A 24914-nucleotide genomic window follows, 5' to 3' on the forward strand; every position below is an offset into this window, starting at 1 on the left:
CAAGGCAGCCATGTGGGTCTTTCTTCTTGCCTTTTGTACACATGCGCTGGACTCCAGCTCCAGGGCTGATGTCGAATGAGGCTAGGCAGTCCTCAAGAATATGTTTGCAACAATTTAATCCATTCTCCCTGTGACAGATTTATGCTTTATACTCTCCTGTAACTATGGAGGAAAGGGAACGGGAAGTAGGAGTAAGGAAAGGTTAATCACCTTAATGCCTACTGTACTACTAGTCCTGTGCCCCCCTTTCCTCCATACGCTTGCACTCCATTCCCCTAATCTAGTTAGAGAGGCCCTTTCATCAAGGAACTGAGGGGAAAGAGCGTGAGAGGCGCGGTTATGGGTGTAGTCATGCTGCACACACATGGTCCGACTCTGTGCTCTCCAAAAGCTTGAAGGGGACGCATGCTTGTGCTTGCTGTGATTTCGATCCCATCCCATCTCTGTTCTGTGGGAACCCCCATAAGTATGGCGGAAAGGGGACTTTGGACTTGGAGTACAGTGAGTAACTTTTCCTTTTTGTGCTCTGTGAGAAACCTGAAGGTGTCTCACCCGCAGGTCTCCAGAGGTCTGTCGTCCAGGTGGCCAGGGGATGGCATCGCTATTTGATCCAGTGCCTCGGGGTGGACCAGTGGGGGAGGATCACCTGGAGGAGGGGTCTTCAGAGAGTGGAAGTGGGACACCGAAGATTGAGACGTGGTATCCCCTTCCCTGTAACACCTTTCCCCCAACTTACCCTGTAGGAAATTTAGAATCTCTAGCCCCTGCCTCCTTTTCCCACACAAACACTTCCAGAGCCATTTACTTGACATGTCCCAACACTCGAGTCAGGCAATTGACAATAACCAGGTACACCTGACAGCCCTTTGCCTTCCCCACAGCGATAAAAGCACACTACGAGCAAGGCCGCGTGCACAAGAAGTCAGCTACACCAAACCAACAGTACAAAGGGAGAAGAAAAGCAGTGAAACCTAGAAGGACGACGAAGGAGGAATTTCCCTTGCCCTTTTCAACTAAAGCCTCCGAAAGGGAAATTGTAGGACCAGGAGTTACAGCTGACGTGCAGAGCCACAGATGTCAATGGTACACGGGGGCCCTCCCGCACTGATAACGCAGGCAGAGAGGCGAACTGGCTATCATGGTACAATCCTTGACTCCAGAGAGAACAAAGTAGCTAAGGGGTTCTGCACAGCCGGTGAGTCGGAGAAAGCTGATAGCAAACCGAACTGTGTTAAGCCCAAGGTTGCAAACAAGGAAAGGGTGGCGTGAGGCGTCAGCCGTCCTACAAGGTCACGTCAAATACCTTGTACAATCAAAAGTCTCTGACCCGTTGCGAGTGGAAACTAGGGGAAGGGGAACCACGCTTTCCACTAAGATTGTGAACTGTGATAATTGGCAAATGTGATCCGGACAGAGGAATGCCGAAAGAAAGCTTGGACAAAGAAACACGGCTTTCTGATTAAACTGAGCATTACATGAACTGTATTAGGAATACATGAACTGTGTTGAAGAAAGGCTGCAGTGAACCCGACGGAGGGAGGCCCATTTTTGTAAGGAGGATCTGACCCCGGTGGAGGGAGATCCTAGAGGCGAAGAGCAATCGGCCGACGTGCAAGATCACAGAGAGAACCTTTGTTTGTTTGTTTGTTTGTTACTTTGAATCAGCAAATCTTCTAAGGCAAGAGACCTTTGCAGGAAAGAGTTGAACTGAACTGTGAACCTTGTGCTGTTGAGGCCCAGGAGTGTGCTGTGCTCGGGTCCCGCCTTGTCCTGTGCCTCAAACGTGGGGAAGGGAGACCCAGCCAAACCATACTGACCTATCATTTTGTGAACACTTATTTCTTTTCTGGTGAGCATTTTCCTACGCTTTTTTTGTAACTAGTATTAAGGATTGGCAATAGGTTTGTTTTAGTATAGGCCCTTTTTATTTGACAAGATGCCACTAGGACTGCCTTATAATTATTTGATGGTTGTAGCCTGCTCCTATCTTAGATTTAGGTTTGGATTAGGCGTTAGAGTCTCAACCAGAGTGTTTAGCTCACCATCCTTTCACAGAAGAGAAATTTCCACTACAGATCAGTCTTTGTCCTGCCCAAGGGCAGTCCAGCACCGAAATGCCTGGCAATTCTCTTCTGAACAAGAGTACCAACAACATACCCAGACACGTGTTTCGGCCTGGTTGGGCCTCGTCAGTGAGGTGGAGCTAGCTGTGCCTCTCTAAGAACAGTGAGCAAGGGTTCGACGTCTGGATTACCCTAGTAACTTAGGGTGAAAACCCAAAGCTAATTAATATGCAAAAACAAGGGGGGGTACTAATGTCTGGCAGAGGGACTTCCCAGGACCCCCCATGTTTTTTACCATGAGGTCCGTACAGCTGTTAGAGGAAATTTACCTAAGTAAATTGTCCATGCTGCTGTAACCTGCACCCAAAGTAGTACATTGCAAAATTGTACCCATTGCATGAAATAACAGGAGTGCCTGCTACTTGAGGCATGTGGAGAGCACAGATATATACTGCCCATTAACAGCTGAATGTTGCCAGGGAGGAATAAAGCGTCTTGCTCCCCTAGGTTAAAGCATCAGGTGGGGTTTGAAAAGATGTCACTCAGACATGTTCAGAAAATGTGAAAATGTGCGAGGGCATGGCACCATTGTACGTCCTGGGGCGGTGTAGGACTGTCTGGAAATACTTATACTAAACTACATAAAAGCCACATGTATGCATTAAATGCTGTTTTCAGCATCATACAATCTGCAAACCATTGACTGTTTTACAGGGTATGTTTTTGTTTTTCTTGTACTAGGATCCTGACTGCTTAAAGAAGAGTCAAGGCGTGGGTCCAATAAGAAAAGTCCTTCTGGTGAAAGAAGACCACGAAGGATTGGGGATTTCAATCACAGTAAGAACCCTACTTAAAATGATCTTAAAAGTTTCATTCATGTGTACATGGAACAAGGAGTAATTTCTCTAAGCAATGTTCAGTGGTTCATTGCATGGCAGAGTTGTGCAGTGTGTTGCTCCCTGTACATAATTGTTGAAGGAATTTCTTCTCTTCTAGCACTACACACTTGCATAGCTCATCTTCAAATATGTTTTTGCAGAAGTTCAGATTGCTTGGTATTTGCTGAGTGCATGGCTGCAGCCCTTTTCCTCACAGCACTAACCCTAAGTGTTCAGGTCTCAGAGTATATGTTCTCGGTACTGTGTGAAAGGTATGTTTCTATATTTTTAATGCTGTGGCTGTGTACAAATGCAAGCCTGCAGACTGGACCCTAACAAATCAGCCTGGCTTAATCCCTTAATTAAATTGCTTGGGCCTGATATAATGTAAGGTAGGGAAGCCAGAACTGGTGATTAATTTGCCCCCAACGACTTTCACTGCAAATAAGTGCTTTAATGACTTTGCTCAAACTTTGCGGGTTTAACTCTTCCTAAAGGCAACTCGAGGGTATCTAACTGAATATTCATCCCCTTAATAAAGGGGTCCCAGCAGGGGGCGCACAAGCATCGGATGCCTGATCCGGGGTCTCCCTTCATCAGGCTGAATCAAACCTCCTGAGAGCAGAATTATCCACAATTTCTACTTCAACGCTGTATGATTATACTCTCCAAAAGCCTTGTGAATCTCTGGATTGCCTCCTTTCCTAAAAATTCAATCTTACTCTACTAGATCGCCTCTTACAAACTCCTCCCCTCCCGTCCCGTGGGCTGCAACATGGCAACCTCGTCTTGATTTCCATGATTCTGTCGTTGGATCACACCTCTCACCTGGAATTCCGAAGCCTGCTCCCTCCGATCGCCAGCCGGAATCCTGCTCCTGTGACTGTCCACCTGCTCTGAATTGCAAAGCCCACCATATCAGACCACCGGTGCCCTCGCCTGCTCCCTGCGACTGAGCGCTCAGGTTCCTGCTGTCCACAGCCTGCTCTTCAGTTTTGCCGCTGGCAACAGGGCCCGTTTCTGAAGGCCTGTCTTGTGTCCTCCCTCCCTCAGCCTGTTGCTGAAGCGACTGCTCCTGCTGTCACCGACTGGCCCTCCCCCATTGGCCCATCTAATACAGCTCCATGCAGCTGTCACCGGCTCTGCAGCTGTCACCTCTGCGGCTCTGCCTGGGAGCACCGCCTCCATCCTGAGTGCTCCAGATTGCGGAGCCTATTCCTTCAGACCACCTCTCACCTGGAATTCCGGAATCTTACTCCAGTGTCTGTCCACCTGCTCTGTATTGCAGAGCCCACCACATCAGACCACTGGTGCCCTCGCCTGCTCCCTGGGACTGAGCGGGCAGGTTCCTGCTGTCTTCGGCCTGCTCTTTGGTTTTGCTGCCGGCTACTGGGCCCTCCCTCCATCGGCCTGTTTCTGAAGCGACTGCTCCAGCTGTCACCGACTGGACCTCCCCCATCGGCCTGTCTCGTACACGGCTGCTCTATGCAGCTGTCACCGGCTCTGCAGCTGTCACCTCTGCGGCTCTATCCCGAAGCACTCCCTTCATCCTGAGTGCTCCAGATTGCGGAGCCCTATCCACCAGAGCCTCAGCGTCCTCTCCAGCTCCCCGCACCAGTGCTATGGATTTCTCCGCTCCTCGACCTTCTTCATCCAACTGCCAATGACTGGACCTGCCCTCCATCTGAGCTTCTTTCATCTGCCCGTTTCGGACACAAGCCCAATCGATCAGACCTTCGGCGTCCACTCCAACTCCCTGCGCCAGTGCTGTGGATTTCTTTGCTCCTCGACCTTCTTCATTCAACTGCCATCCTCTGGATCCCCCTCCATTTGAGCGTACTTCACGCGGCTGCTCCGTCAGCCCGCCACCTGCTCTGCTTGCTTCCATTGCTAGTGCTCTGACTGGGTTGCATTGCCTCTTGACCTGGGCACCCCCATGTTGTAAACCTCCACCGACCATGGACCCTCTACCAATTCCTGCTAACCGGCTGCCTCCTCCTCCTCCTCCCAGCCAGCCTGCCTCTACTCTGTTTGTGCTTGCTCTGGCTTCTGTAGCCTCCTGCTTAAGAGGCTGCTCCGCCTGGCCACCACCAGCTCCTCCTGCATTTCTGCTGCGACTCTCCAGGGACGATCTACCCTGTGCCCCACTCTGCCCTGCCCGCTTCCTCTCACCGGCTCCTCCTTCCCACCATGCTCGCAACCTCTGCCTGACTGCATCCTCCTCCCAGCCACCCATACCGGCTCTCTGGACCTGAGCGTACTGGGATTCTATTGATACTATCTCGGTGTGATGCTGGAAATGCATTGGAGGGACAGGGCCTCCCTGTCCTTGCCTGGTAGTCCTTTTTCATTTGTGTTCTATATTGTTTTTTACCCAGGAGTCCATGTGGGACTCCTGGCAGTGCAGCTCTTCCTGTTTTTGGTTTGGTGTACTGACCCATGGGATACCCTTATGGCACCCCTAGGCGGGGGTACAACCCTGTGCCCCTAGTATATGTTTTTGGGCACCTGTGGGGGGCCCACAGAGCAGGGTATGGGCTGGTGGCAGCTCCATGCTGAATTTGACGGGTGCTCTGAGTATCCTCCCTTTTGGGATACACAGGCCCTGCCATTGAAATCAGTTGATTCCTGATAGAAAACAGTATGGCCCCTGTGGCCTCTTGCTTTCTATTGCCTGTTACCCTGTTTTCCCAAAGTCCTGGGAACCCCTGACACTGTCCCTTCCCCCTGACTGGCTGTTGGGTGGAAGTTCCATATATGGTGTTGTGCCGGAGCCTTCTCAGTGACTGTATGTTGTGGGTACGCCCTGTGGGTGGGACCTGGGTGAATGGAGTGTGTGACCAATATGCACTTCTTGCTGTGGCTGTCTGGTTTCTGGTATGAGAGACGAAGACTGAGACAGCCCTGCCCGAAACTGGCCTGAATGCAGTGTGTAGTGTTGAATGGCTGGGTACTTGTCCCAATCCACATTACTTGTTGTGAGTGTCTGAGAGGGAGGAGGATGGCCCGAATGCACTGGGTGCCTGATTGGCTGGCTGACTGCATGAATGCCCTTCTGTATGATTGGCTGCTGAGTGTGACCCAGCAGTGTGGATGAGAGGCAGAATAGTATATCTGGGGACCTATCACCACTGGAAACCGTTCAGAAGCTGTGTCTACACTTGAAGAGTAACTGGAACTGTTGATCCTCGACGCCCAGATGGAAGAAGACTTGCTGTTGCATTTGCTTCGACCCGATCTGAAAGCTGCCGAATTAGTCGAAGACTGATCCGAGAGAGGACCTAGTAAGGCGCCCTCTTCCCGTGCTCCAAGGGACCGTCGAGCACTGCTAACCTTCGCCGAAGCTCCCTGGAAGTCCGACCCTCGAAAGGCTGCCGACCGGAGACTGGGACCGCTGAGGAGAACGAAGTGAAGCACCTGGAATTCACTGCTGTCGAAGTCCATTGCCGTCGACCAGGGTTCGCAGGTTTGTGTAACCGCTGGAGGCCCGTCGAAGTTGTGTTGCCCAGACGTAGGGGGCGTTTGACGCCGTGCCGCCGCCGACCGGAGCCGCCCGCTCCTCTACCTAAGAACATTTGAACCGAAGGACTCCCTTGTCCACACCGTCGACAGCTTTGTCCTGCCGGAGAAAGTCGAGGACGCCGACGCGCCGAGGAGAATCTGCCGGTGGGTTTCCTGCCACCTGAAGGCCCCAAAGATTTCGACGACTCGTAGTTCTTCGGCAACTCTTTGCAGTCCTGAACAATCAATCGCCGAGGTGCCCCGCACACCTCATCCTCGCAGGACGTCGCCGACGAGCCCTGCCTGGATCGACGCCGTGGTTTCGGCACCCTCGAACTTCTCATCGACGCCGTTGATGCCAAGTTCACCATCTTAGACGCCTCTCGACGATCCGTGACTCCTGCTTTAAAGGGAGTCACTCAAGAAGGATCCATCAATGCTTCTTCGAAGAACTCTGCTCCACCAGGTACATTGGGGGGGTAAAAACATTATAGGAGAGAATAAGACTATTGAGCAATATATGGATTGGGCTTGTGCTATATCTTTATTTTACAGGTTGCCCAGGTGGGGGTTCTCCACAAAGAACTGTGTCTATTGGTAGGGGCCAGAATTCTGCCTTTTGTTTCAACCATCTTGCTTTCCTTCCTATCTCTATTTCTGGTTTCCTTGTTATTGATCTGTGTGACATTCTGACAGTATAGTTGATGCACTTTAATGAGATCTGATAATATTGGTGGTACCACTTTAGAATTGTATATATTTACCATTGTTGATTTCTGAGTACAAAGTGGGTTATTATGATAAGTATACATAACCTTGAACATTAATTATATAAATACTGTGTTTTCAGTAATAAGTGTGTGGACATTCCTTTGTGGGGGTTTGGGGGCTACACTGTACTTAGGAACCAGCCTGCATCACCTCCTGAGAAGCTAGGCCTTGATTGCTCGACCATGTACCAATAATAGAGTATCTTGGCTGGGGTCTTCTGTGCCGCTCCTCTACCATATAGAGAGCAGAAGTACAGACACCCCCCTCCAGTCTTTACACTCGGCCCAGTTGTACCCACTGGCCGCCACCAAGTCCTCCAGCAACTACTGCTATGGAATTACCTCGAACACGCCGCCTTATCCCCTTACTCACTCACTACAGTTTCCCCTGCTGCATAGCCCTCCTTAGCTGCCCATTGCTCACTTCAACTACCACCCGCCCTAGCCTGTCTTACCCTGACCTCCCGACTTAACTTACTGGCCACCACCACATTGGCTTTTGCTCCTTGTTATGCTGTGTTCCTCCCATCAACCCTGCCCCAATTCCCTTCCCTTCCCTCTTCCCCATGGCCTTTCCCCCTTAGAATTCTCTGCCTTATCATCGTGGCCATCTCCTCTCTTGACCTCCCCTCCACCCCCCACCCCCACTCCCAAACACCTCATTCCAACGTCGTGACCTCATCTACCCACACATTTCTAATACTTCCAATTCCTTCGACATCGTGCTCTGGAACACCAGATCGATTTGCAACAAAACCGCTGTTCTTGACCTATTCTTACTCCTCAACCTCCACTTTCTTTGCATCACTGAAACCTGGATCCCTCCCCACAACACCTCGGTTCCTGCATCCCTCCCCTCATCCTCATCTTCTTTCCAACATATCCCTCGATCCACATGCTGGGGAGGTGGCCTAAGCCGCCTTTTTCGCCTTCACTTTACCTCCTCTGCCTGTTCTACCCCTCTACCTACTCTTCTTTCCTTTCAGTTCATGTATAAAATCTTGAATTCTCCTCATGCCATTTAATTCCTCATTATCTACCGCCCCCCTGGCCCCGTCGACTCCTTCTATGAGGACATTGACCATCTCCTCAGCCTCATTGCCCCCAGCCCCACCCCACTAATTGTACTTGGCGATTTCAATCTCCATCTCTCCTCTAACCCTCCCAACTCTCATCTCTTATCCATTCTTGACTCCTACCTTCTCACCCCTCTCGCCTCCCCTCCTACTCACCAATCTGGTTCCACCATCAACCTCATCTTTATCTCCTCTTTCACTGCTTCTCCAATATCTACCCTACCCAACTATCTATCTGACAACTCCTTTTCTCTCCTTTTCCCTTACCCACCTCCCCCTCTCCTCCCTCCCCTCCATCCTCCACCCTCTTTTTCCGACGAGACCTACGCTACTTCAACCCTTCTCTTTTCCTCGCCTCCTGCTCCTCTTCCCTCCACCCTCTCGCCCACCTATCGAGGCCTCTTTCACCTTAACTTCTTCCCTCACTTCTACTCTTGATCTTCTTTACCCTCTCTCCTCTTTCCGCTCTTCTCGACGACCTGCTCAAATTTGGTTCTCAGCTCATTTTTTCTCCATGCACCGCCTTCTCAGGCGCCTTGAACAACGCTGGCTCACAACCAATCCTCATACTTCTCGTATCATACCCTCTGACTCCTGCCTCAACTCCGCTAAACGCACCTACTTCTCTGACCTTCTCCATCCTCAGTCCTCTCGCCCTCGCTGTATCTTTCAAACCTTAACTCGACTTCTCTCTCCCTCTACTCCTGATCATTCCATCGCCTCTCCTCTATCTGCTTCTGATCTTGCTACCTTCTTCCCTAACAAAGTCCTCAATCTCTGCCAAACTATCCTCTCATCTCCTTCTTACTCTCCCCTTCCACCACCTCCTCCCCAACCCTCTTCCATGTCCTCATTCACTTCTGTTACTCAATCTGACGTTGCCCTCCTCCTATCTAAAACTCATCCTACTGCTTCTCCCTCTGACCCCATTCCTACCTCCCTTATTCCTAAAATCTACACCCTTCTCATTCCCTATATCACCTCCTTTTTCAACACCTGTCTGTTGACATCCACCTTTCCTCCCCCTTTTAAGCATGTGACTATCATCCCCCTCCTCAAAAAACCTTCTGCTAATCCCCACCTTGCATCCAACCATCGCCCCATCTCCCTCCTACCCTCCCTTTCTAAACTTCTTGAACGTATTGTCTATTCTCAACTCTCTACCTTCATCTCCAACCATTCTCTCCTCCACCATACTCAATCCGGTTTCCGCCCTCACCACTCCACTGAAACTGCTCTCATCTCTGTTCTCAACTCTCTCCTTACTGCACGCTACTCCAAGCACTCCTCTATTCTCATCCTCCTTGACCTCTCTGCTGCCTTTGATACTGTTGACCACCCTCTTCTCCTTAATTCTCTCTTCTTTTGGATTTAGAGACTCTGTCCTCAATTTGTTCTCCTATCTTTCCAACCGCACCTTTGCAATCTCCTGGGGTGGCTGAACCAAGAGTGTTACAGCTTTTTGATGGCCAACCCACGTCAATCTAACTGTAAACGTGCACCTTTTATTTTCCAAGTGATCGATGTCAGCTTTTTCTGGCACTCACCAACTTTCTATTCCCTGTTAAATGTGGTTTTATTCCCTCTTGAATTTAGTTACCAACTGACTTCCCTTTAGTCTGCCATAGATCATACCTTTTGTCTTTATCCACCTTTTCCATTAGCCCCTTCACTCTGTTTGCCCATTCTATATTTTCTTGCAAATTAACATCCATCTCTGACCGCCTATGAATGCTGTTAGCCTTGCCTTTTGTGATCCCTCATTGGTTTCCCTCTATTTCTCTCCAGATTGCTCTTATATTTCACTTGTCTCTTACCTCCACTTGCTTAGTTTACTTTCATCTTCTCTCATACTGTGGATCAGTTCCTGGAATATCTGCCTTCGCATCCATCAACCCACACCCTTTCTTCTCACTCTTCTTATGACCTGGTGAGATGATTTCATAGTTTTTCCATTTTTTGCTTTAAGTATACGGCTTAATTCAAACAATTTTTTCCTAAGGTTAAACAAACTAAGGTATTTGCACATGGCCTTTCACTACCAACATTTTTCTATCATATAGGTTGCATCGAAATCTGTTTTGAGACTGTATTTTGATTTCACTTTTTTCTTATTATTGTTTGTTTCTAAGTTTTATCAAATTATTTCATACAGAAATGTAAAAAAGCACAGTGATTATTTCATTCCATTCGTAATGTTACAGTAATTTTAATGTTCTTTAATCAACTGATACAAAAATGCAGTTATACCCAGTGCATACATAACCTCTCTCTTTTCCACATTCATTCACCTTTCTTTTCTCCCATTTCAGGGTGTGCATATTATAGCAGAATGTTCTGAACCCTTTGTTATTTCGAGTGATATTATTGTTATAATAAATTGTTGTGAAACAATCCTGCATTTTGTATTCATGATCTTACTTTCAGCACATATCTCTTGTACATTAAAAACCTTCCAATTTTCCACCTCAAGATCAACCTACTATTTCCTTTATTATGAAGAAGTCTTCATCAAGGGTGATGTTAATTCCTGTGACATCGGTATGCAATGTAGTGACCATACACTTCTCAGTGCAGTGATAATGCACATGTCTGTTCAATCATCCTATGTAAACATTCCATTGTGCGCATTCACATAGTGCCACAAAATAGCATGAGTGGCGGCAGGCACAAGGATATGGTTGAAGTTACCAGAGTTGTTTTCACACAACACAAAAGTCAGCATAATGCTTCAACAAAATGTGATCAAAACATCAAATTGAATGTTTGCAAAGTCTGGGCACACGCTGGCCTTCCTCCAGTGTCGAATAGTTTGCCCTTGTCTTGTGTTTGCAAATCCTCTTTCTTTTTGTTTTGGATGCTGACTGTCTGCGCACCCACCACTCCTGGCCTGGGTGTAGTCTGTAGGTCTCTACCAGCAGTTTGAGGTGTTTTTGAACCTTGCTCTGGATGTCATCACTCTCCCAAGACCTGGGTAATAGGCCGAGGGCTCAGTCCTTGCCAGTCCTGCTCTATGGTCACACTCCCCGGACACTTCTCTTCTGCTCGTCCCCATTGTAAGCTCCCTGCTCCTTGGCAACACTGCACTACCTTTTTCCCATCTGAGGAGCAGGTGAGTGTGCCACCCTTAGGCGACCCCATTTCTGTGGTTTTTGTTAAAAAAAAAAGTGCCCCAGGCCCCGTGTTGCGCCGGACTCCCCGGCCTCCCCTTCCTGGTCTTCCCTTGCCCTCCCGCCTCCCAGCCCGCCCCCCACCCCTGATTGGTTGTTCCAAACTGTGTGCCTGGGTCTAGCGACCCGTTCGTCACACCTGCTCCCCTTTGCCATCTGAGGAGCAGGTGAGTGTGCCACCCGTAGGCAACCCCATTTCTGTGTTTTTTGTTAATAAAAAGTGCCCCAGGCCCCGTGTTGCACCGGACTCCCCGGCCATCCCCTCCTGGTCTTCCCTCGCCCTCCCGCCTCCCAGCACTGATTGCTCCTGACAAGAAGATCTGCACTCATTGCCAGTCCTCCCAGGGCAGCCCTCTGCCCGGCAGCCCATCGGCTAAGGACCACTCGGCAAAGGACGGCTCCTACAGAGACGGCACCAGATTGTATCTGCAGGTATCAGCAGGAGAAGCAAGAAGCCAACAATAAGTAAGTGTGGGAAGGGCAGGGACTGAAGCAATTACTTCACGCCATACTACCCAACCAATCATCTAACAAAGCATCACCACTGTAAACTCGTTATATCTGTAATATATTTGCATTTGGAAACTCTGTTCTATACAGGTGAGAGTTGCATTTAGAAGTGTGCCCAATAGCCACTCTGTGGAAAGTCGAATTTAGAAGTATGCCCTATAGCCTCTCTGTGACAGTTGCATTTAGAAGTGTGCCCAATAACCTCTCTGTGAATTTAGAAGTGTGCCCAATAGCCTCTCTGTGACAGTTGCATTTAGAAGTGTGCCCAATAACCCCTCTGCGAATTTAGAAGTGTGCCCAATAGCCTCTCTGTGACAGGTTATTGGGCACACTTCTAAATGCAACTGTCACAGAGAGGCTATTGGGCACACTTCTAAATGCATCTTTGACAGAGAGGCTATTGGGAATACTTCTAAATTCACAGAGAGGTTATTGGGCACACTTCTAAATGCAACTCTCTGTGAATTTAGAAGTATTCCCAATAGCCACTCTGTGAAAAGTTGAATTTAGAAATGTTCCCAATAGCCAGTCTGTGAAAAGTTGAATTTAGAAATGTTCCCAATAGCCACTCTGTGAAAAGTTGAATTCAGTAACGCACCCAATAGCCGCTCATGTAAAATTGTATTTTGAAGTGTGCCCAATAGCCTCTCTGTGAAAAGCTGAATTTAGAGGTGTGCCCAATAGCCACGTTGTGAAAAGCTGAATTTAGAAGTACATTTAGAAGTTGTATTTAGAAACATGCCTAACAGCCTCCGTGTGAAAGTTTGATCTAGAAGTGTGCCCAATAGCCGCTCATAGAAACTCATATTTAGAAGAGTGCCCAATAGCCTCTCTGTGAAAGTTGAATTCAAAGTCTGCCCAATAGCCGCTCATAGAAAGTTGAATTTAGAAGTACATTCAGACGTCGAATTTAGAAGTGCACCCAATAACATCTCTGCGAAAGTTAAATCTAGAAGTGTGCCCAATAGCCTCTATGTGAAAGCTCAATTTAGAAATATGCTCAATAGCCTCTGTGTGAAAGTTGAATTTAAATGTGTGCCCAATAGACTCCCTGTGAAGGTTGAATTTAGAAGCGTGCTGAACAGCTTCTATGTGAAAGTTGAATGTAGAAATGTGCCCAATAGACTCTCTGTGAATGTTTAATTTAGAAGTGTGCCCAATATCCTAATCTAATACCGTGCTGGGCTCAACCTCTCTATGCAAAGTTGATTTAGACTCATGACTAATACCCTCCCTGTATAAAGTTGAATTTAGAGAAGTGTGCCTACTAGTGTGCCCTAATTGCGTGCCCTAATTGAACTGACTAGTGTCCAAATAGTCTCTTTGCGCTTAGTTCAATTTTGAAGTGTACACAACACCATTAGTATACCTAATAGTATATCTGTGTAATGTAGAATCTAGAACTGTGCCTAATAATCTAATATCCCCTCTATACAAAAACTGAATCTAGAGGTAGAACCTAATATCATCTCTGTGTACAGTTCAACTTAGAATTGTACCTAATAGTACTTAATAGCCTAATATCTCTGTGTATAATTGAATCTAGAAGCGCACCTAATAGTCTAGTATCATCTCTGTGCAAATTGAACCTGAAAGTATCCCTAAAAGGCTGCCCCCACTGAATTTAGAACTACAACTAGAAAGCCCTCCTAAATCCACCTAAAAGCTCGTACCAAGCATGAGTGCACCCACTCCACCAAAGTTTGTCGGAAATGACTGCCCCCTCTCCCCGATCAGCCTGACCCCCCATCCCGCCCTTCGCAAATCACCCCACCCTCCTTCGCACTCCCTGCCATTCCCCTCCCCAAACACCAAGCCAGAGGGGCACGATGGCGAGCCAACCACCCTAAGACCACTCCTCCCCTGAACCCCACCTCTGACCAGCCAACGTTAACCATGCTCGCTCCCCTCACTGTCATACCTGGCACACCCCGCCCTGCAATCATCCACCCCCCGCCTTGCCCTCAAACCCCCGCCACCATCCCCCCCGACCGCACCCTTTCCCCTCCCTAAAATCTGCACGCCTAGCCCTAGCAAGAACTGAAGCCGCATCCCTCTCCCCCCCTCTTACCCCCATACCCTCTCTCACACTCCAATCGCAACAAAGAAACTAAAGAGGAAACGTACCTGGTCTCCCTCAATCTCTCAGCACTCTTCGCCTCCCCTGTTTTCACCCACCACCTCATTCCCCCACTCACCTCCTTCCCCCTTCCTGAAACCCATCTCCCTCGATTTCTCATTAACTGGAACTGAAACTCCTAACCGCCCACACCCCATGTTCAAATCCCCTAAGCCAGACCGGATCAACCTAACTCACGCAGCCACCCAATCCCGCCAGAAGCCCGACCATACTTCTGCTTGCCCACTATTCCCATCGATCATCGCCCACCCTACCCCTCACCCTCTCCAGCCTCCAGTCTCTCCGGCACCACCCCCTTCCGTTCCAGCTCCGAGACCAACCTCGCCTGCCGATGCGATCTGCATCCTATTTAATGCCCGATCAGTAGCAAAAAACAGACACTGCATCTTTGACCTCCTCGCCTCCGACAAACCAGACCTAGTTTTCATCACCGAAACTTGGCTCTCTGACGACTTCGCCCCAATCGCTAATGAAGCCTCCCCCCCCCTGACTACTCCCTCATCCCACTGAACCGCCCCTCCAGAGGAGGTGGAGTAGCATTCGTCTTCAAGCTTCTCTTCCACGCCTCAATCATCGACAACCAACCTTCCATTCCTTTCTGCGAATCTCTCCCCGTTAAACTATCCCTCTCCCCGTCGCTCTCACACAGCTTCCTACGATAGACAATTCGCAAACAACCTCTGCGACTCTATTGCCACCCTTCAACTAAATCATCCCAACCTCACCCTTCTTGGAGACTTCAACATATGGCTCGACATCCCCACCAACCCTATGACACACTCTCTAGTTGACGGTTTAGACGCAATTAACCTCCAACCCCACATAAAGGGCCCGACTCACTATAAAGGACACACTCTTGATGCCATCTTTAGCTCCAACACCCGGATTCATTTAAACCCCCCCCACCCCTACCATCTGGTCTGATCACTTCATTCTCTCGTTCGCCATTCGCTCACCCGACCCCCTTCCCGTAATCGAATCTATGCAAAAGCTGGAAAAAACTAAATATCGTCCCGGACCTAGCCGACGCGCTCCTCCAGTCTCCACCACCAACCTGCCAACTCAATAAACAAATAACCGCTGACGCCTTTGACTCATGGCTCAATGCATCTCTGATGCGGCTTACACCCCCTTGCAAACTATCAACCTGCCGTGGCCTCTTCCCCAAATGGTTCACTCCTGAGTTGAAGTCCACTAAACAACTATATAAATACCTAGAACGCAAATGGCAGAAAGACAAAACCAAGGAGAGCAAGGCCACCTTGGCCCGACACCTCTATCAGTACAATGCCGAAATCCGGAAAGCAAAAAAAGCCCACTACAACTCCCGAATCCTAAACTGCAAAAACCCAAGCAAAGAACTCCACAAAATCATCTCTGAATTCACCAAACCGGCATGCACCACGACCTCCCCGACCCCCTCACAATCACTGTGCCACTCACTCTCCCTCCACTTTTACACCACAGCTCTCGAGAGAACAAATACTCTAGCCACCAAACTGGCTCTCTTACATCCACCAGGCAATACTCCCCCACCCCCATATCGGTCAGCCCACCAGCTGCGACCACCACGCAACCAACATTCAAATTTAGTCCAATATCACCAGAGCAATTTCTCAAACTCCTATCTGCCCGCAAACAATCTGGCTCTCCGCTGGACCCTTGCCCGGCCACAACCCTCAAAGAGATTTTCGCTTCCACCTGTGCAGGAGAAAAGAACCATTTGCCATTGGAAGACCTAAGTGAACTGTAATAGGATATCTTAACCAGGTTGTTCTGTAGAGATCATTGCATTTTGTGTTGCCACAACATTGGTGGCTGCTGTATTTTGAGTATGTTCCTTTGTACATTAAATAATAAATTAATAAATATCTTATTGGTACACACCAGGGAGGTGAGATGAGGCAGCAATACGGCCACTGCAGCAGACGCAGGCAACCTTCCACAGTTGGAGGTTCATTCTTTTCGTTATTATTCAGGGCTCGCAAAATCTCCTCACCCACTTGCATAGGCGAAGAGATTTTATGAAGAGCAAGGACAATTTGTATTGTACTCGCCTTTCATGGCGAGTACAGGGATGTTGGAATATTTAATTAGCTATTTTGTGCAAATAAACGTTCTTTGCAATATATAGCAAATTAACGTTTCCCTGTGCGCGGCTGACCAATGGGTGGCAGCATTGCACCAAATGTACCATTTATTAATGGTGATGTGCACCATTTAACCATAAAACGTGGATTTTCGTTTTAATACATTTTGGAGGGGCAAGGTGCATTTTTTGGGGCCAGTAGGTGAAGTAAATAACTAGCCCTCTAGGGCTAGTGAAATGTTTAAGAATTTGCAAGGCCTGCTGGAAGGATATGAGGCCAAAGCTCAAAAAGGGCAGTAGTGGGGGGCAGATTAACACAGCATGTGGAAGAATGACGAAACATTGCTTCCGATGCTTGGACACTACAAACTGTAGCCCAGGGTTACTGCCTCCCATTCTTAAAAAGGCATCCAGGTCACCCTCCAGGGAGTCCATCCTTTTGTAATCCTGATCCTCTCCTCTTAGAGGTGATGTTAGCCTCTTGGAGGAAGGTACAATAGAATGGGTACCTGTAGCAGAAAGGAACCAAGGAGGGTCGTCCCCTTACTTTCTAAAGCCCAAAAAGGACAGAGGACTACAACTCATCTTGGACTTTATTGAGCATTTGACTTGAGATGCTTGAACAAGTTCCTGAGGAAAGACCAGTTCAAGATGCTTACTCTTTCGCAGATCCTCCAGGCCCTTCAGCTCCAGGGTTAGAAGGTGTCACTTGATCTTCAGGAAGCTTACTTTCATGTGCCTATACATCCCAAGCACAGAAAGTACCTGAGGTTCGTCATCGGCAGTTCTCATTTTCAATTTCGGGTTCTGCCAATCGGACTCTTCTCTGCTCTGAGGGCCTCCATCAATTTGACGACTGTGGTGGCAGCAAGTCTGAAGAGGGGTGGGATTCACATCTACCCCAACCTGGAAGATATCGGAGCTCATTCTCCCAAACAGGTTCTGGAAAATCTCAGCGTCACTTGCCACTCCCTTGACAAGCTGGCCTTCTCCCTCAATTTCAAGGAGTACCACATGATACTTTCCCAGAAGCTTCAGTTTCTTGGAACGGCCTTGCTTGCAAAGGAGATGACTTTATTGACCTTGTCATGCTTTTGATATAATACTGATATAATACTGCTGTCAAGCATGTATTTCGAGAACCCTGTCTCCAAGAAGGACTCCTTGTTTTTAACAAGGTAAGCTAGACAAGGTGCTTGTGAGAGACTTCTTTTGAGTTGTTTTACTGCCTCGGATTGTTCTGGACCCCACTCCCATTTGACCCCACCACCCTTCAACAGATGGACCAGGGGCCTTGTGACCTCTGCATAATCCTCAATGAACTTCCTACTGTAATTGGTCACGCAGAGTTGTGGGGTCTTTCACTTTTAGTAGTGCTTCCACTTTCTTTGCCTTTGGGACAGAGACCCTCAGGGGTTATTTCATGACCCAAGAAGTTGACAGGGGTCCTGCACCACTGTGCCTTCTGGAAGTACAGTTTTGCTCCGGTGCAACCACAGTCGTACGAGTCCACAGCAAAGATATATTAAAAATCTAAGGACACATGTTTCAACTTTTGCTTTTGTTCCTCAGTCTCGCAGGCGTCAGCGAGGTTCACCCGCTCTTCAACCATTTGCCTGAAGCCTGGAAAGACTTTGCAGTTTAGCAATCTCAGTGGCTTCCTCTGGCTGGGCGGAGAGGTCTCTGGTTAAAGTGTTGACATGGCCAGAGGCTTTCAGGTAGGAGAGGCAGTCTTTGTGGACCTGGAATATCACCTCATCCTCTGTGATGTCACAGGTCAGCTCTTCCTCCCCGGAAGGGCAGGAAGAGTGCACCAGGAAATTCCCCATTGCCGGATGAAGATCCTGTTCAGTGGTATGTCATTGTCATAGCAGTCACAGGGGATCGGTCCTATCAGTTAATTTCCTCGATCCATGGGAAAATGTTGTTCATCAACCACCATTCAAATAATGGTGCCTGCGCCCAGAGTGATACTCCTGAGGTCGCTGTTATTCACTACTATTGGAACGGTTTTGTGTTCCACATTGACTAATGGTGTTGGGTTTAACCCCAACCCCTGCTGTTGAAGATGGGCATTGAGGTGTACATATGCATCTGGATTTTGTAGTTTCTGTCCTCGTTACATTTTTAAGTCAAGTGGGAATTGTCGGGTCCGTCCTGGAATGGTGACCTCCTCTCCAATTTGAACTTCAACCGCATACAGCAGCAATTGAGCTGACCAAAATGCCTTTTCAGAATCATCAAATTCCATGGGATTGCGTCCCAGTTGGGACCAGGACTTGTCATTTATAAGGTCCAAATTAATCGCAAACCTATTGAGAATGTCACTGCCTAAATAGAATGCAAGAGGGACATCTCGCACGACCCAACAATTATGCACCATACTTTTATCACCTATGGTAATTTTGAGCATACACCTGCTAGGCAGATGTTTGGAATTGGGAGTTTCCAGGCCCATTTCCCACTTATCAATCAATTTAAATGTGGGAATGGTTGGATCTTTTGGGAGTCTCCTGAACATGGCTTCGCTGATGAAGCTCTTTCCATTGTTCAAGCACACTCTGGCGAGAACAGGCTCCTTCCCCTCATTTAACTGAATAGGGAGGAACAACTGTTCTCTTATTTTCTGAATGTTAGCTATGTTTTGAGCTGGTTTTTCATCACTTTTGACTATAGGATTTGGATTTTCAGATTGGGAATTGGTATAACATTTCAAAGTATTTCCTTCCAGTGTGGAATGCCACTTGATACTGGAGGGGAAGGTTGACTTTCAGGAATGGAGAGGAGTTCCCATCACCAGTTTGTTGTCCTACAGCAATTACGGTAATGTCAGGTATTTGATTATTCTGGAAATTAAACTCAATTTGATCAGACTTTTGTTCAACCATGTAGCATGTGCCATTTAAACTAACATGGTTGACACTTTGTTTAAATTTTATTGGTCGGTTAGTAGGAGTCCAGAGGACCTTATTTACACATATCAGGGGGGGACAACCTCTGTCATTACCTAATGTATATGGAGTCCCCTCTGGAGTCATGACTATGCCCGGGTGCTTCACCTTATGTTGCCAGAGGGATCTGGTGTCTCTCCCCCCTTCATTAATGTAGCTGCTCAAAGGCCCTTTTTGGCAGAAGTAACTTGGGATCCAGTGTCCACCAATGCTGAAAATGCACGTTGCCCTTGCACTTGGACGGGGCGTAGAATCTACCTTCTTTCTTCTCCAAGTGGCAAAGGTAATGGGCATTTCGGGCAAGCTGGGCGATCAATTTCTTTATTTTGGACTCTGACACAGTGGAGTTTTGGACCGTTTTCTGTGCCAGAGTCTGAGAATCTAACAAAAATGTGGCATCCTGAAATAGGTGGGATTTCAAAATCCCCCTTTTCCCTTAGCACTGTGCTTGCCCCCATTTAACTGGTGGCAGTAACTAGAACCAGTTCGTGGGGAGGATCCCTCCATCAATATTTTGTTCTCTGGATGACAATTCTGGGGTTCATGGATGGCCGATTCTTCATCAGTCCCCACATCTAACCAGTCTTAATTCTGGTCTCTTGGGACCCAATTTTTTGGGAGGAATTCACCCGTCCCTGAAGAAGATTTTTGCCCCAGAATCCTCCAGGGATTCTTCCCCTTCAAACTGGAGGACACTGATTTCCTCCACAAATAGGGTATTTTTAATTTATTTATTTCTCCTACCCACCCTCTGTTCCCTGGGTTGCAGATTTTCAGGGGCAAGAGATTTAGTGCCGGTTCCGGGGTGTCCAGGGGCTTTTCACGGGTGAGGAAGGAAGCTGCTTATAGGGCTTTGCACCCCGTCTTCCTCCCGTGCCTCCAGCTTTGGAACAGGTGGGTTGTCTGGGGTCTCTCCCCATCATTGTTCCGGGGTGCCAGTCCCTTCGTTTGAGGGGTTCTGAGACTCCATGTTCATCTGAGGGTTCTGCTGAGCCCTTAACATGCGGCTCAGATCCTGAGTTAAGTTCTGGACCTGGCGCTCCAGTTGGGACACCCGCTCCGGCTGGTACGGGGGTCTTTGCTCATACCTAGGTTGTTCTCGGGAAAGGTAATTATCCCGTCTCCCAGACTGTGGAAACAGAGAAATTGATATGAGGCCGGGAAGCCCAAAAGGAAACACACCAACACAGGTTACAAAGGACATACAAAGCGCTTTATTTCAAAGTTACAAAGTTACCAAAGTCAATTGACATACGGATAGCTATTCGGCCCTCTGACTAACACGCGAACCTTCAACGTAAGGTTCGCACTGAAAGTGGGAGAGACCGATCATCGGGATGCTTGGGTTTTTATACGTTTTGTCCTGCATTGGCCAGCCCTCTCGCAAGTTAACCATTCTTGGAACCGTGGCTAGGGTTCGTAGCCAGGTCGAACACACAATTTACATAATTTGATCAGTTCCGCTGATACAGTTACATATTTACACACAGGTTAAAGAGAGGACAAGGTCTTAGTTCGTGACCCTAACAAGTGGCCTGCGGACATATTATTTATTCACGTGTGCGGAGGTCACCATGGCCGGAGTCTTACTCAAAATGTCATTCGGCCTCCATTTTGTGATTCAGGGTGACTTCCACACTGCAAGAGTACCTAAAATGGCGGCTAGATCCAAGATGGCGGCTTACACAATACATTAAGGTCAAGACCTTGCCGCGGAACCTATGTACATGGTATTCTTTAGACAGCTTGGCGTAGGCCAACATACATTTAAACAATGCGATTGGGGTCACAATATTATATCGATTTCCACAGACCCTCCTTTTTGGCCTATGCCAAGTGCTAATACATCGTTTCCTAATACTTTTGAAAATAACTGAAGGCATTATCATCCATAGGTTCCGCATCATTGTCCGAAATGTCAATAGCCATAAAGTTGTTCATAAGAACTTCTTGCAACATGAACTCTTTAGATGCTGTCTTCGGGGTGTATATCTTATGCCCTATTGCGCTCATTACCTGAGCACAACATCCCCCCCATCATTCCACATATACTCGGGAGGCATTGAAAACAACAGCAAAGAAATAACAGGATCCCTAAAATACCTAAAATGACAGAAAGCACCTTCCACCCCCAAGATCGTAAAGAATCCCAAAACCAAGTACTAAGGTTCCAGTCTCCCACAGGGATATGGACTTCAGAACTGAGAGTGTGTAAATTCTGAATTGCTTTAAAAATTGTTGGCGAAGAATCTGGTACGAAAACACAACAAGCGGACCCCACTAATTTACACACTCCACCTCGTTCGGCTAAGATGACATCTAATGCCATTCGATTTTGAAGTGCTACCAATCTTATCGCCTTTTGCTCTAAGGTCATATTGTAAAGTATGTCCGTGGTCCGGTTGATCGTTTTCTCCAACACCCTCGCTAATCCCCTAATGTTTTCTGAATTTGCTATTTGTCCCCAAAAGGGCACTACTGATTTGGCTATATCCCCGAACACTTGTCCAGGGGTGTCTCCATTACTATCCCGTCGCGGGCGAGCCTTAGATACCTCTAAGGTACTGGCTATAAATACACCTGGTAACAATATCCCTAAATAACAAGTCCCCTGCCAGTCCTTGGGCAACCAGGGAAAAGCTAAACTACCACAAACAAAATAAACGGGTCCCCCTACATACAAAGGCCTATTTTCCCCAGTCAAGTTTACAGTATTTACACAAGGCTCGAAGTCTCCCATTGGCCTAGTGCCATTTCTTTGTACACAGAAAGGAACTGAATCAGGACTATGATTCACAGAATAAGAAGGAGGCATGGCATCCTTATTGCCTATCGGAGCCATCTTAAAAGAAACTAGATTTTGAAAAGGAAAAGATAGTTTATCAGACGGCCTAATAGAAGCGACGTTAGGTTTACTTCTATTTGCGAAAAGCGAGCATCCCAGGGGAGTCAATTCACGTTTTTCAAATTCATTCAAATTAGTCCCATCGAAGTTCCCTGAGATGCTATCATTCCATCGGCCAAAGAAGAGTGCTCTAAGAGAGGCATAGCAAGAAGTTGTTAAAGGTAAGGGATGTATATACCATCCCAGTCCCTTGTTCCCATGTTGTGGTAAGTGAGTGCAGATCCAACAATTACTCTTATTAAAAATAGCATGCGTAGCATTCATCACCATCATCAAAGTGTTATTATGATATTTCTGTCTATGCCGAGAGTCCCTAGGGGACAGAGTGTGAAGGTGTACAGAGGGAGTCAAAACAGTTGGTACGATTTTGGTCGGTAACAGAGGCTTCAAAGGATAAATTTCTCCAAAATACCAAAGTCCCACGGCAGCAGTTGCAAAAATAACAATAATCAGAACGAGAACACAACAGTACGTTTTCGGGGCCCAGGCACATTGTTCATTGTTCGATTTGGTCACCTCCTTATCTAATAGTTCAATACAGGGAGCAGCGGTGAAGGCGGCAGGCATCATGGTCATCCCGATCGACGGCCCCAATGTTCGTTGCTGGCGGCACTTCGGCCGCGCGATTTCTGAGTCCTTCCCAACCCTAGCCAACAGAACCCTCCTTTTCTTTGTTCGAAAAGAGAAAGACAACAATACTTCAATCACTCTTTTCCTTCCAGATGCACGACACTCGTGCGGTAATTCTATTTCCGAGGTCGAAGGTTGTACCTGATGGTACCCAAGTTTGTTGAATCCAAAAGCAAAGTATCGTTGCTCCCTGAGGGGAGCGTCGTGTCGGTGGCGACGGAAGTCGCAGAGCTCGAAACAAGATTTTCCGGAAGTGATTGATCAAGGGAGTGCGGAGACAAAATGGACGGCTCCCCGAGCTCCTCAGGCTCAGAGAACTTCTCCGACGCACTCACAACGCTGCCTGCTACTCCGAGATCAGAGATTGTAGCACCAGCGAGGGGTTCTGTTTCTTCTGTAGCGTGTGGCGTCGGGTGAGGGATCTTCTTAACATGCGTTGCATGTATCCAGTTCTTCTTTCCTGCCACCCGCACTGCCGTCCTGGTGACCAATAATACCTGGTAGGGTCCGCGCCAGCGAGGCGCAAGACAGGAAGACCTCTCGTAGGCCTTCACCAGGATCCAGCTACCGGGTAGTATATCGTGTCCTGGGCCCGTAAACCGTACAGGTAAGGCAGCATTCACCTAGTGGTAAATGAAATACAGATTTTTAGTCAATTGATTACAGTAATCTATGAGCAATACATTATCCACATCCCTCAGGGCTTTAGGCTTAGGGAGACCCCAGATATTAGCAGGCCTTTCCATTACCACCTCGAACGGAGAGAGCCCAGTTCTAGTCTGGGGTGTGGTGCGCATAGCTAACAACACAATAGGTAAAGCGTCGGGCCATTTTAGTTTAGTGTCGGTACATGTTTTTGCAAGTTTGTTTTTTAAAATACCGTTGTGTCTCTCTACCAACCCCGCACTTTGAGGGTGCCTAGCTGAATGAAAAAGTTTCTCAATCCCTAGGGCAACACATATTTGCAACATTACGGCTGCGATGAAATGGGGGCTGTTGTCCGACCAAATTATCCTCGGGAGCCCAAATCGAGGGAAGTACTCTTTCACCAGGATCTTTGCGGTAGTCATGGCGGTAGCATCTTTGACAGGGAAAGCCTCGACCCATTTGCTAAAAGCACAAATGATGACAAGAACATATTTCAAGTTATTACATCGCTCCATTTCAAAAAAATCAAGGTGAATGGTTTCAAAGGGGACAGAGGGGGGCCCGAAACTTCCCCTTGGAGTCACTGTCCCTTTACCCACATTGTGCTGCAGGCAAATCATGCAATTCTGAACATGTCTCTTTGCAGTTTCCAAAATTTTATCATTCGCCCAAACCTGCTGTAATATCTTCGTAATTTGCTGGGCACACACATGCGTTGGACCGTGTGCCATTGTAACCATTGCTAACACATAAGAATCAGGAAGCAACCATTTCCCGTCGGATGCGTCCACCCAACACCCTTCATCATCCAATTTTCCCATGCCTTCAGCCCACTTCCTAGCCTCTTCAACTGAGGCATCAGTCTGCATATCTCGCACAGACCCAATGCCTTCATCTATTATACAAACATCTCTCACTTCCCTCGAGGTGTACATGTCTGTGCTAAGGTCTGTGGCTGTTTGTCTAGCTATCAAATCTGCAAAAGCATTTCCTCTGCCCACATTGTCTATGACCTTGCGATGTGCTGCACATTTCATGATCGCTAATTGTTCAGGGAGTGAGAGCGCTGAAAGCAGTTGTACTATTAAGGGACCATGCTGAATCTTGGTCCCATGTGAGTTCAGAAACCCTCTTTCCGACCACAGTTTTCCGAAGTTGTGAGCCACCCCAAAGGCGTACTGGCTATCCGTATAAATATTAACTCTATGCCCTTGGGGGAGAGCTCACAAGCGCGGGTCAACGCTATAATCTCCGCGGCCTGCGCGGAGTTATGCGGAATCCTTTTAGTTTCAACAATCTTGTTCAAAGTAGTAACTGCATAAGCAGCTGTAGATGTGCCATTCGGAAGTTTGAAGCAGGAGCCATCACAAAACAGCTCCCCTTCCGCATTCTCCAAAGGAGTATCTGAGAGGTCTATCCTGCCCTTTGTTTCTTGTTCGGTGGCATACAGGCAGTCATGTGATCCTTCATCACCGCAAACAATATTTTGCGGGAGAGGTAAGAGTTCAGCCGGATTGAGAACACAACACCTTTTAATTTGGATTTGAGGAGCAAATGAGACTCATTCGTACCTTGTCAACCGG

General features: G+C 47.8%; 1 protein-coding gene across 2 annotated transcripts in view; it reads left to right on the plus strand.

The window, feature by feature from the left end:
* GOPC (golgi associated PDZ and coiled-coil motif containing) overlaps window positions 1–24914 on the plus strand; it is a 594673-nt gene that overhangs the window by 417184 nt on the left and 152575 nt on the right. For both annotated transcript variants that reach the window (XM_069606625.1, XM_069606626.1), the window contains one exon: window positions 2805–2900. In XM_069606625.1, coding sequence (XP_069462726.1) covers window positions 2805–2900 — 96 coding nt within the window. The remainder of the gene's footprint in view (window positions 1–2804; window positions 2901–24914) is intronic.

This window comes from Ambystoma mexicanum, chromosome 4p, assembly GCF_040938575.1.
Source record: "Ambystoma mexicanum isolate Mex_15411 chromosome 4p, UKY_AmexF1_1, whole genome shotgun sequence".
Lineage (NCBI taxonomy): Eukaryota > Metazoa > Chordata > Amphibia > Caudata > Ambystomatidae > Ambystoma > Ambystoma mexicanum.